Source organism: Periophthalmus magnuspinnatus, chromosome 13 (assembly GCF_009829125.3).
Source record: "Periophthalmus magnuspinnatus isolate fPerMag1 chromosome 13, fPerMag1.2.pri, whole genome shotgun sequence".
Lineage (NCBI taxonomy): Eukaryota > Metazoa > Chordata > Actinopteri > Gobiiformes > Gobiidae > Periophthalmus > Periophthalmus magnuspinnatus.
In genome coordinates, this window is record NC_047138.1 from 28,268,605 (window position 1) to 28,280,842 (window position 12,238).

General features: G+C 35.7%; 1 protein-coding gene across 2 annotated transcripts in view; it reads right to left on the reverse strand.

The window, feature by feature from the left end:
* Positions 1–10,045: 10,045 nt before the first annotated feature.
* pax3b (paired box 3b) overlaps positions 10,046–12,238 on the reverse strand; it is a 44,444-nt gene continuing 42,251 nt past the window's right edge. For both annotated transcript variants that reach the window (XM_033976895.2, XM_033976896.2), the window contains exon 9: positions 10,046–10,400. In XM_033976895.2, the coding sequence (XP_033832786.1) occupies positions 10,366–10,400 (35 nt within the window). In that variant the 3' untranslated portion in view covers positions 10,046–10,365. The remainder of the gene's footprint in view (positions 10,401–12,238) is intronic.

Sequence of the window (12,238 nt, forward strand, 5' to 3'; positions counted from 1 at the left end):
ACAAAAATGGAATACACCCCAAGGAAAAGCAAAACTGGATAGGTTGGTTACACAATCGAACACACAGCTGCTCCTGTTTTTAAAGTTGATTGTATTTTAAACAAGACGCCCATGAAAACGAGAGCCCAAGAGCGTTTATCCACTCATCTGAATCCTAATCTCGACATAAACATCATCAGTTGAGTGGTCAGATCCACTGATTCACAGGTTGGCGGTGCGATTCCAGCTACCACAGTTGAATGCTGTCATGTCCTTGAGCAAGACACTTAACCCACCTCAGCCTCAGTGTCTGTATATGAATGTGTGTGTGAATGGGTGAGAAAAACTGCTTTGAGTGCCTTGAAGGTGGAAAAGTGTTTTATAAAAATGTCTGTGTAATCTCTCAGTCATCCAGGTCTGATCCATAGTAAAAAAAAAAATCTATTGTGTCAACTGGACAAAGGAATGAAGTAAATAAAAAAAAAAAAAATAGTAATAAAAAAATAAAAAGATAAAATAAAATAAAACTAAAATAAATAAAATAAAATAAAAAATAAACTAAAATAAACTAAAATAAAACTAAACTAAACTAAACTAAATAAATAAATAAATAAATAAATAAATAAATAAATAAATAAATAAATAAATAAATAAATAAATAAATAAATAAATAAAATAAAATAAACTTTTTGTTCACTTGAAAGAATTTTTGTTTTGCTGTATAAAAATGTGACCACTGACCATTGACCATTTAAAGGAAAAAGTTAGTGGGCCAGAATAAGATTTATAAGCAAAAAAAGAGCCAGATGTCCTTATTAATTGATGGTCATAGTCATAGTTGCATTTTCTATAAATATCCACAATGAAAACCCATAATTGTTGGAGGGTGGGTCAAATGCAGAGGACAAAATGTGACAAAAGTTAGAACGTACTTTTAGTTTTCAGTTGCTAAAATGTGATTGTGTTGTACTCTCAGATGGGGGCAAGAGCCAGATCTGATTACACTGTATTTTCAGGAAATATCCACACTGAAAACACATGATTGTTTATAAAAAAAAAAATTAAAAAAAATGTGACCACTGACCACAGAATAAGATCTATAAGTAAAAGTCAATGGGCAGATGTGGATTACAATATTTAGGCTGCTTTAATTGGAAGAAAAAGTATTTTAATTGACAATTAATGACACAATTCTCCACCTCGGGAACATCTGAACATGGGACAACGTCTGAGTAACTGTATCTTAAAAACAAAGGCGTTTTGTATCAGCAGATTCTCAGAGTTGGAGCTGTTTGTGTAGAACGCTCTGAGGCTCCAGGAGAGAGTGAACAAAAGTCAGTTTGTACCAGATGAGGAAGGCCCTGTACCCAGCGCCGGGTGACTCATTTTGGGATATTTTTAATCGGAGCGTTCACATGACCTCTTCCAAGAAACATATTTGTGTCCCTATTGTCCAGAGCTATTCACAGCGACGGGTCATTTTAATACAATTTGTGGTCAAAATAAATTGTATTAAAATGATCCATGTATGCAGTCTCGTACTACTATAATGGGAAGAACTGTGTCAGGGAGGGCATCTGGCGTAAGTGGACCTAGTAGTTATTACAAGTATTGATTTTCATTTTGGATATTTCTTTGTCTTAACCTGAACCCCCAAATCTGTCTCCTAGAAACTCAAAATAAAAATAAAAAATATGCAGATTTTGTTATAGAAATGTATTGTCATAAGGAAAATGGAAATGTGTCCTCTGCATTTGACCCATCCTACAACAATCATGTGTTTTCAGTGTGGATATTTACTGAAAATGCTGTGTGAAAATGCCTCCATCCAAGAATACATCATAATCTGGACACTAGAAATAAGCACATTTTGTCCTCTGCATTTGACCCATCCTTCAATGTGGGACAATCTGCCCTCTGGATTAACCAACTGTTTATTTTCACTTCAAAAGACCAGTTTGGGAATTGAACCAGGGACCAAAATGTAGAGCAGAAACTCTAGTCATGAAAAAATTGACCTTTAAAAATGACAAAATATTTTCAGCATTTTTATTTTAACATCAGCTGTTTATAAAGGTAAAATATTGTTACAGAAATGTTCTGTCATAGAATTTGACCCATCCTTCCTATGAATTTGACCCATCCTTCTATGAATATGACCATCCTTCTATAAATTTGACCCATCTTTCCTATGAATTTGACCCATCGTTCCCATGAATTTGACCCATCCTTCTATAAATTTGACCCATCCTTCTATAAATTTGACCCATTCTTCCCATGAATTTGACCCATACTTCTATGAATTTGACCCATCCTTCTATAAATTTGACCCATCCTTCCCATGAATTTGACCCATCCTTCTATGAATTTGACCCATCCTATAAATTTAATTCATTCTTCCTATGAATTTGACCCATCCTTCTATACATTTAACCCATCCCTGCTATGAATTTGACCCATCACTGCTATGAATTTGACTGATCCTTCCTATGAATTTGACCCATCCCTGCTATGAATTTGACTGATCCTTCCTATGACTTTGACCCATCGTTCCCATGAATTTGACCCATCCTTCCTGTAAATTTGACCCATCCTTCAATGAATTTGACTCATCCTCCAACAATTATTGGTTTTCATTGTGGATATTTTCTTTCTCTTGTCCCCATCTGTAACAGAAATGTTTTGTCATAAATTGTCCTTTTAATTTGACCCATCCTTCTATGAATTTGACCCATCCTCCTTTGTGGGACAATCTCAGAATTAGCCTATTGTTTATATTTGATGGGAAAACCAACCAGGCACGGGCAGAACATGCAAAGTCCACTTTAAAAAACACAACACAGTCTGAGAATTGAACCAACGACTAAAATGTCATGAAAAAATGGACCAAACTTCTTAAAAAAAATCACAAAATATTTTCAATATTTTTATTTTATTATAAATAGTAATGATAACGCATTTGTACACATGACACCAAGTCAAAATGCTTCGTCAAAGAATACAAAAAAATATATCAAATTATGAAACGTTTTTGTCCTTTATAAACAATTAAACTGAACCACAGACTGCGTGTACTGCACTGTGTATCTGTACTGCACTGTGAGCAAAGGTGTTGTGTACTGTAAAGTATTTGTAGCAGTATTTGAAATAGTGAGCGATTCATGCTTTAACAACAGCTCCATGCAGTTTTGTAACAGTTTTAAAGTTCCCTTGATCTGTTTCCATTTGTTTCGTTGACATAACATGATAAAAAAGTAAAAAAAAATTAAATAAAAAAATAGGAATGTAGAATGCAACACTTAGTACATTATTACTGCAGCAAAGTATATTTTAAAACGTGTTCAAGGTAGAAGTACTTATGATGATGTCCAGTTTATATAGTTTAATGAGGGGGTATTACGCAAAACCGACCATGTTATAACGTTGTTCCCTCATCAGAAACGTGCCTGAAGAGTTTTATATCATCCATCCATGTTTGAGTAATCTAGAGATCTCCAGCTGTAAGATTCCGTTTAAAGCTCCGCCCACAAGCCTACGTCACCCACGCTCCCACGCGACTCCACAAATCTCCATAAATATACAAAAACATGATGCAAAACTGTACACTACAACTTCACAAACCTGATGCGATGTGCAGTAGTTTCGTTAGCTGGACGCGCGACGATTGCGTTGTGATGGCGCTCTGAAGGGGGAGTGACTTAGCGCGGAGAGCACAGAGAGGGGAGACTCAGAATATCAAACAACAAAAGTGAAAATTATTAAACATCGTAATAAGTTGTTTTCAGTGAATATAGCATTTTCAAAACATTAAACGCTAACACGGTGAGCTAAATATGTTATGTGTTAGCAGCTAACACCCCACAGAAGTAAAATACCTCCATCTTTACAAGTCAAGATGTTCTTGTTCTGTACTTAATAAATTCTGGCTTTGAATTTCTTTGTGTACAAAATGTGATCTACAAATAAACTGAAATTTTAATGTACGCAAGACCAGATCAGGTTATGGATTGAATTAGCATTATCCGAGTCTGGACGTAGCGTTAGCAAACAAGTCGAACTGAGTTTTGTTTTGTTTTTTTTTATTTACTTCGTTTTCTGCAATGTAGTAAACAGTGGTGGAAGAAGTACTCAATTCTGTTACTTAAGAAAAAGTACAGATACCGGAGCAAAAAAATACTCATGTAAAATTAAAAGTATCACATGAAAAAATCGTATTAAAGTACCTGTTTAAAAATGTACTTAAAGAGTAAAAAGTAACAGTATTTAACGTGTATTTTGAAATCTTATAAATCTTCAAAAGTAGTGATTTTGTTAAAGATTTGTGCTGAATTGTTCAATAGAAACAATTGAATCAATAAGCTGTTTTTTTAAATATATTTTACTTTGTATGGGTTAAAAACAAACCCTCAGACAATACTAAAAAATACTTTTACTTGTCAGTCCCGTTAATATAATGGAGTGGAGTGGAAAGTACAGCTACTGCTCTCAAATGTAATGAAGTAAAAGTAAAAAGCATCCATTTCGAAATCTACTTAAGTAAAGTACAGACACCTCAAATGTATACTTAAGTACAGTACTCTACTACTTTTACTTTGTTACGTTTCACCACTGTTATACCTTTGAGTTTAGGATCATAGTTCAATTCAAACTTTGATACAACTTTTGGATGCGCTCCTGGTTGTATTTTTGTTAAATTTCAGGTTTTATTTCACTTTTGGTCATCTGCTGCGGCGTCGGCCATTTTGGATCCCCGCTCTCTGGCTCTCGCGTGTCTCTCGGCCGTGACTTGTGACCCGTTTCCTTTCTTCAGCGCAGAACGGCTCTTTAAAAAAGGGTTCGGGCCTGTTTTTAGTGTGTGATCAATCGCGCATATCCCTGCTTTAAAGCCACCTCCTCATCTGTCACTTTCCTCGCCGTGACCTTTGACCTTTTCAGAGTCCTAAGTTAAAACTACAAAAGCGTCCCCAAAACATCAATGAAAACAGAAGAGAAAGAGAGGGAGAAAGGGAAAGAAGGGAGGGGGGAGAGGAGAGGAATGTGGAGTGCTACAGCTGCGGAGGGGATGCTGTTTAAAGAGCCCACATTACACTGTTCTTCACTCAAACTGAAAACGCTCTGTTCCACCTTGTGATGTCATCATGTGGTAATACAGGAAGTGCCCCACTGTGTTTTTAAACTTCCGTACACCTTCACAAGAATCATTTGGATCATTTTAAACCCGGGAATTACCAATCTCTATGGAATAAAAGTTAAAAGGTCGCTGTTGAACATGAAAACTACCACGTCATGACATCACGAAGTGGAACAGAGCATTTTGAGCTTTGGAGATTTAGACAGAATAATAATAAAATGTTACTCAAACATGTGTGAATGAAACAAAACACAACTCCAGGTCTGTTTTTGAGGAGGTAATGACATTATTATAACACGTCTTAAAGCTCAAAAGAGTCAATTTTATGTAATATAAGACCTTAAAGTACATATACAAGTATCCGTGTATTTCCTTGTAGAAGTTTGACAACACGTGTATAGTTAAAACAATTGAAAGATCGGAAAATGAAAAAGTATTGGAGTTGTGTTGCACGAGATTTACACTTGGACAAGCTACTTTTTATTGTAAGCAGAGGTGGGCAGCAGACAGTTAGGTTTATTCAGTTACATTTACTTACTGAAGAAATTGTACTTTTCAGAGTACTTTTCTAGCAGCATATTTTGACTCTTAACCTCCTGAGACCTGGTGTCCCCACATTTTGGGTTGTTTAGGCCACAGTGCAAATTTTTAGAAGAACAGCAACAAGAACATGTTCAATTTTGAATATTTCTAAGAGTTTAGAATATTTATTTATTTTTGTATTTATTTGTTTTATTTTGAATTAATTAATTTATTTTATTTTAACTATTTATTTGTATTATTTTTTATTTAATTTTTTATTGTATTTAAATTAATTAATTTATATATTTTTTTTATCTATTTTTAGTATGTTTTTTATTTTTTGTATTTTAAATTTATTTTTTCATTTTATTTATTTATTTATTTTTATTTAAAGGCATATGTCTTCCTGTACCTGTCAGCAGCACAAATGCGACACATTTTTCCTAGAGGCAAAATTGTTTCTCATTTTGTTTTGTTTTTTACACAAAATGCATGTGTTCAAGCTCTTAATAGTTTTTGCAAATAAAGTCCTGCAGGAGCTCGGGTCTCAGGAGGTTAAGCCTGCCACACGCCGCAGGTTTAAAGCGCTGATTTGCTCCTCCCTGATTTCGGATCTTCATATGTGAGGCGACTTTATGACTCGGCTCTCGTAAAGTTTCAAAGTTAAACCGTAGCGTTCTCATCCGTATTATCTATTAAGAACTTGTCCTCCGCAAATAATGACACCCAGTCCACAAAACAGCACGATCTGTCCAGTTTGAAGAGTTTTTGACAAGGTAAAACGGCAAAAGTAGTTCCTCACGTGGTTGTGTTTGCGTAAATCCACGTTGCGCAGATCCGGGGTGACACTGCTGCTACAGGAAACACGATGATTCTACTTCCTGTGTCCAGTTTTTTGTGCATTAAACGCATTTACTACTGCACCACGTTGACTTGCATCTAAAAGGAGAAGTGTAACGCTCTGATATTTGGAACATTTTAGAGTCTTACGTCGTTTTACTGTAGACAGGAAACAGTTGACGGGAGATGCGCTATAGTTTTGATAGCGTACAACGTTTTCCTCGGGCGTGTGCTGCAGTTTTTGCGCTCGGGGATTGTGCGACTTAAAGTTTCATGATTCTTCTCATGTCTGTGGTGTGCGTTTTTTGTTCTGTGTTTGAAAATCGTTTTAGACTGAAAAATCCTTCAGTGTGCGCCGGGCTTTACCTGAGTCATATTTTAGTAAGTAGCAGTACTCTTACTTGAGTAAAAGTAGCGGTTACTCTTCCCACTGTGAGTAAGTCAAGCGACAAAAACTTTATGTCGACATTTGTGTTTTTTGCAGCTTCGTAAGATATGATTTAGTTTGGCCCGCTTTTCATTTCATGTTTTTTTCCTTCAAATTATATCAACTTCAAATTATAAATCAGATGTTATGTCCTGACAGTTACTGGTACTTGAGTAATTTCCTGGACCACTACTCCGCACAGTGGTCCCTCGCTATATTATGGTTCAATGTCGATGAAACGTTGTGACAATGTCGCTCAAACCGACAAATATCAGAAACGCTTTGGACTTAAAAGTGTTTCTCTGCGGATATCGCGATCATCGAGGAAGAGGGATATAATCTACGAAGGTTTGAACTTTGAGAGAGTTTAAACAAGAGAGAAATGTGAGAAAATGCTAACGCCCGTGTGAGAAAAGTGTATAAAGTGTGTGGTGAGGGGTTTTACAGCTGCAAAAATATATATATAATTGTAAAAAATAAAGCTGACGACTTCGATGATTTCGTCTATTGCGGGTTATTTTTAGAACGTAATGAGGAACCACTGTACTTCTACTTGAGTAATTTTATTTTGAAGAAACGTTACTCTTACTTGTGTAAAATGTTTGGCTACACTACCGTCTCTATCTGTGAGTTTTGTGTTTTTTCCCCATATATTTTACATTGTATATTGTAAAAGCAGCACTCTGTAATAAACTGAGACATCTGTGCGCTGTCTGAATGGCTAATAACAAAATATTTGAAAGTGAAAGCAGCACTCTGATTGGCTGAGCTCGGGAGGTCCACCCCAGTTTCACTTTACTGCCTGAAAAAAGCTGAATGCATGTGGATATAAAGCATGTGCTAAAGACTTTGTGAGAGCAACATATGAGACAGATTTAAATACCTACTTCTTATTTCTGCTGTGTAAAAAACAGGTACAGGCAGCTTTAAAGGTCCTATATTACACAAAAGTGACTCTTGTGAGCTTTAAACTGTGTTATTATGGTGTTACCGCCTCAAAAACACACCTGGAGTTGTGTTTTGTTTCATTCACGCATTTATTATTAGCCTGTCTACATCCCCAAAGCTCAAAATGCTCCGTTCCACCTTGTGATGTCATGAAGTGGTAGTTTTCAAGGTAATAGCTCCTTTTACCTTTTGTTCAGTGGAGATTGGCAATTTCAGAGCTGAAATTATCCAAATGATTCTAGTGAAGGTGTGTGGAGTTTAAAAACACTTTCTGTATCACCACATGACATCACAAGGTGGAACAGGAGTCTTTTTTTTTTTTTTTGAGAGAAGAACTCAGCCTAAATATGCAGGATTTGTGTGTTAAACATGTGAATAAAACAAAACACAACTCCAGGTCTGTTTGTGATGAGGAAACAAGATTATAACATAGATCAGAAAATAGCGTAATATTGGAACTTTAAGTATAAAAATGTGCAGATTGTCCAGGTGGGCGGGTGTGTGTGTGTGTGTGTGTGTGTGTGTGTGTGTGTATTTGAGTTTTCACTTTCTGGTTGTATTAAAACTGCATTTTGCCAGTCACAAAAGCTTCTAGGATTTCTACATATTCTGAGTGATGTGTAAAACAGCGGGACGTTGCATGTACAGTGTGTGTTTTAGGCAGCTCCATTAAAGGTAAGATCTACAACACCAAATACAAACGTGATGTAAAGTGACTCTGACAGGGCCTCATGTTTTTCTAATTAGGGATAGTACCTGTGGTAAGTACAGCGGTGGAAGACGTACTCAGTTTGGTTACTAAAGTAAAGGTACAGATGCCGGAGCAAAAAATAAAATAAAAAATACTCAAGTAAAAGTATCACAAGAAAAAATCGACGAAGTACCTGTTTAAAAATTAACTTAAAGAGTAAAAAGTAAAAGTATTTTGCGCATATTTTGAGGTCTTATAAAGCTTTAAATGTAGTGATTTTGATAAAGATTTATGCTGGATTTAGTTCAACAGAAACAACCGATTAATCAGTTGTTTTTATTTCTATATTTTTGTTTGTAGTAAAAGTATCATATGAAAAAAATCTACTTAAGTGAACGCATTAAAGTACCAGTTTAAAAATGTATTTAAAGGTTAAAAAGTAAAAGTATTTCACGCAGATTTTGAGGTCTTATGAGGCTTCAGACAAAGTGATGGAAACAATTGACTTGATTGTTGTTTTCCAGCTGTTTTTATTTGTATACTTTTGTTTTGCTCAAACTATGAACTATGAAATACTTTTACTTTTCAGTTCTGTTCAAAGATTTTGTGGAGCAGAAAGTACAGTACTGCTCTCAAATGTAGTGACGTAAAAGTAAAAAGTATCCACTGTAACATGTACTAAAGTAATGTACAGGTGCCTAATATTTGTAATTAAGTAAAGTACTGTACTACTTTTACTTCATTACATTCCACCACTGGGTAAAGGTTTTGTCCGTACATGAAAGTGTAGTATAACCTGTCATATACACTTTAAAAACCTATAAATATAATGTAAATAATGCTCTATATGTAGTCTCCAACAATAAAACCAGATCTGTACTTTACTTAAGTACATTTTTACAATGGGAACTTTTTACTTTTACTTCACTACATTTAAGAGCAGTATCTGTACTTTCTACTCCACTACATTTTTGAACAAGACTGAAAATTAAAAGTATTTTTATTATTGTTTGAGACCTGCTAAAAAATCTCAGGGGATATTTTTAACACGTTCATAAGTTGAGCAAACAAAAATATACAAATAAAAACGACTGATTAATTAATTGTTTCTGTTTAACAAAATCCAGCACAAATCTTTATCAAAATCATTACATTTAAAGCTGTATAAGACCTCAAAATATGCGCAAAATACTTTTACTTTTTACTCTTTAAGTACATTTTTAAACAGGTGCTTTGATGCTTTTGAGACAATTTTTTCTTGTGATACTTTTACTTGAGTTTTGTTTGTTGTTTTTTTTTTAATCTGGTATCTGTACTTTTACTTAAGTAACAAAACTGAGTACTTCTTCCACCACTGTACCATCCCACCAAACCAAGAGAATGAAACCCTATCATATGAACTTTAAGACCTGTATTAAAACCTATAAACGTAATGTAAATATTGCTCTACATATATGTCAACTTTCTCCAAGTATCTCCAACAATAAAACCAGATTTTGGTGGTCAGTTTGGTATCCACGTTTGTAATAATACATATAACATCAACAAAGCCCTTTTTAGACCCCCTTTAATATGTATAAACTGGGGATTTATTTGGAAATAGTTCAAAATATGATCAATGCTGCTTGGCGTATAGAAAAAAAGTTCCTTTAAGACTTCATGTTTTACTGCTATCCGCTTCAGTCAAAAGTACTTGGTCTCTCTTCCTTTGTATAATCCTCCATTTTGAAAACACATGGTCCCATTACTGTGTGTGCATCCCTGGAATTTCGGTCCAGACTTTGGTCCATAAGAAGTCCCGGTTCTGGTCCAGGTGTGGTCCGGGTTTTAGGTGATCTCGGGCCTCAAATAAGGAAGGGCACCTGTGGAAATGCAAAGAAGCAGGTGTGAAATTATTACCAAAGAAACGGCAAAAGACAACAGGGAATATAAAAGAGATATATAGCCTCATAAATCTAAGTGCATGTTTTAGCGTTTTAGCGTTTAGCGCCGGGAACATGTGGGCCGTGTTAGCGTCATGTGTTAGTGACATGTGTTAGCGACATGTGCTAACAGTGATTTGGCTGTAGAGACAGAGTCAGAACAGAAGCGTGAAGCTGTTGAAGCAAATCAAAACAACAATGGGGTTTATTTGGGATTTTATGAAACTATTTAAGACAAGTAACGCATTTTGTTAACAGCTTTAGGTCTGCTATAGCTGATATTTCAATGTGGTAGCTAAAGGTACACTGTGTAACATTTTTGGCGGAGGGTTCGCTGCCTGTCTGTCTCCCGTAGACTGTTTAAAAAAGCGGACTAAGTGAGTGTGACGTCGCCCATTGCGTTCAGCTCATGTCAAATGAAGCTCATCGAGGGGCCAATTTGGAGGCAAGTGTCATATTTGGAATGCCAGATCGCGAGTATCATAGCAACCAAAGAGCCAATCTGGAGAGAGGCTGTTGAAGGTACCGCCGGCACCCGTCCACACCACTGATTTAGACAATGGAGCCAGAACCGCGCCCATGATCACGTCCATTTATGTCCATTTATATATAAAGTCTATATGAAATTGTTATTGCTTTGTTTGGAAAGTTCCTCAGTATTGGATTAAACGTATCTTTTTTATTGTTTGTTTGTTTTTTTTGCATTTATTTCAGGACGGATCTTTGTATTGCTCAAAAACATATCTTCTTACTGGGCTCGTCTCGCCACAGATCTGACTTGTAACTTGGCCTGTTACTGTAGATAGGTGTAAGACCACACTGTGCAAAGCAATAAAATCTCCATGGAAACCGCACTCTCCACCAGGAAAGTTACACACTGCAACTTTAATAATAGTAGATTCACACATTTTTGTACTATATGCAAAACACTTTAATAGCTTCCAACATATATGTATAATAATAATTTAGTTTAAAAAATAAAATCTAAAAGTAAAATCTAAAAGTAAATGAAAAAGTAAAGAAAAAGTATATAACTAATCTAGATAAAAATCCCAGTTTTTAAATATTTTGCAGGTAGAAAATCATGATATGCCTATAAACTGCAAATAAGTAGCTTGTAGTAGTAGTAACAACATTATACTCCAATTAAAGAGGGGGTATTTTGCGTTCTATGGGGTATTAGCTGCTAACACATAACATATTTATATCACCACGTTTCCTTTTATTGTTTTGAAAATGCTAAATTTGCCCAAAGCAACGTATTAACATGTTTAATAAGTATCACTTTCATTCTTGATGCTCTGAGCCTCCCCTCCCCTTTGCTCTCTGCACTAAGTCGCTCCCCCTTCAGAGCACCATCGCAACACAATCATCGTGCACTCCGCTAATGAAACTACAGCACATCGCATCAGGTTTGTGAAGTCGTAGCGTACAGTTTTGCATCACGTTTTTGTATATTTACGGAGAATTGTTGTGTGGGAGCAAGGTTGACGTAGGCTTGTGGGCGGAGCTTTGGACAGAATCTTACAGCTAGCCGTAAGTAGAGTTGGAATAGGACGTTTGCTAAAATACAGAAACATGTATGGATGACATTCATAAACCTCTTTGCATACGTTTTTTGTTGAGGGAACAACATTTTACCGCGTTAAAAAGCTCAAAAAGTTCTTTTCTCCAAGCTCCTGGTCCAGAACCTGGTCTAGTCTCAGTCTGTGGTCTACGCACTGTGGACTCTTCTCCCATATTGACCTTTTCGCACTAGCACCTGTTTCCAATATCCA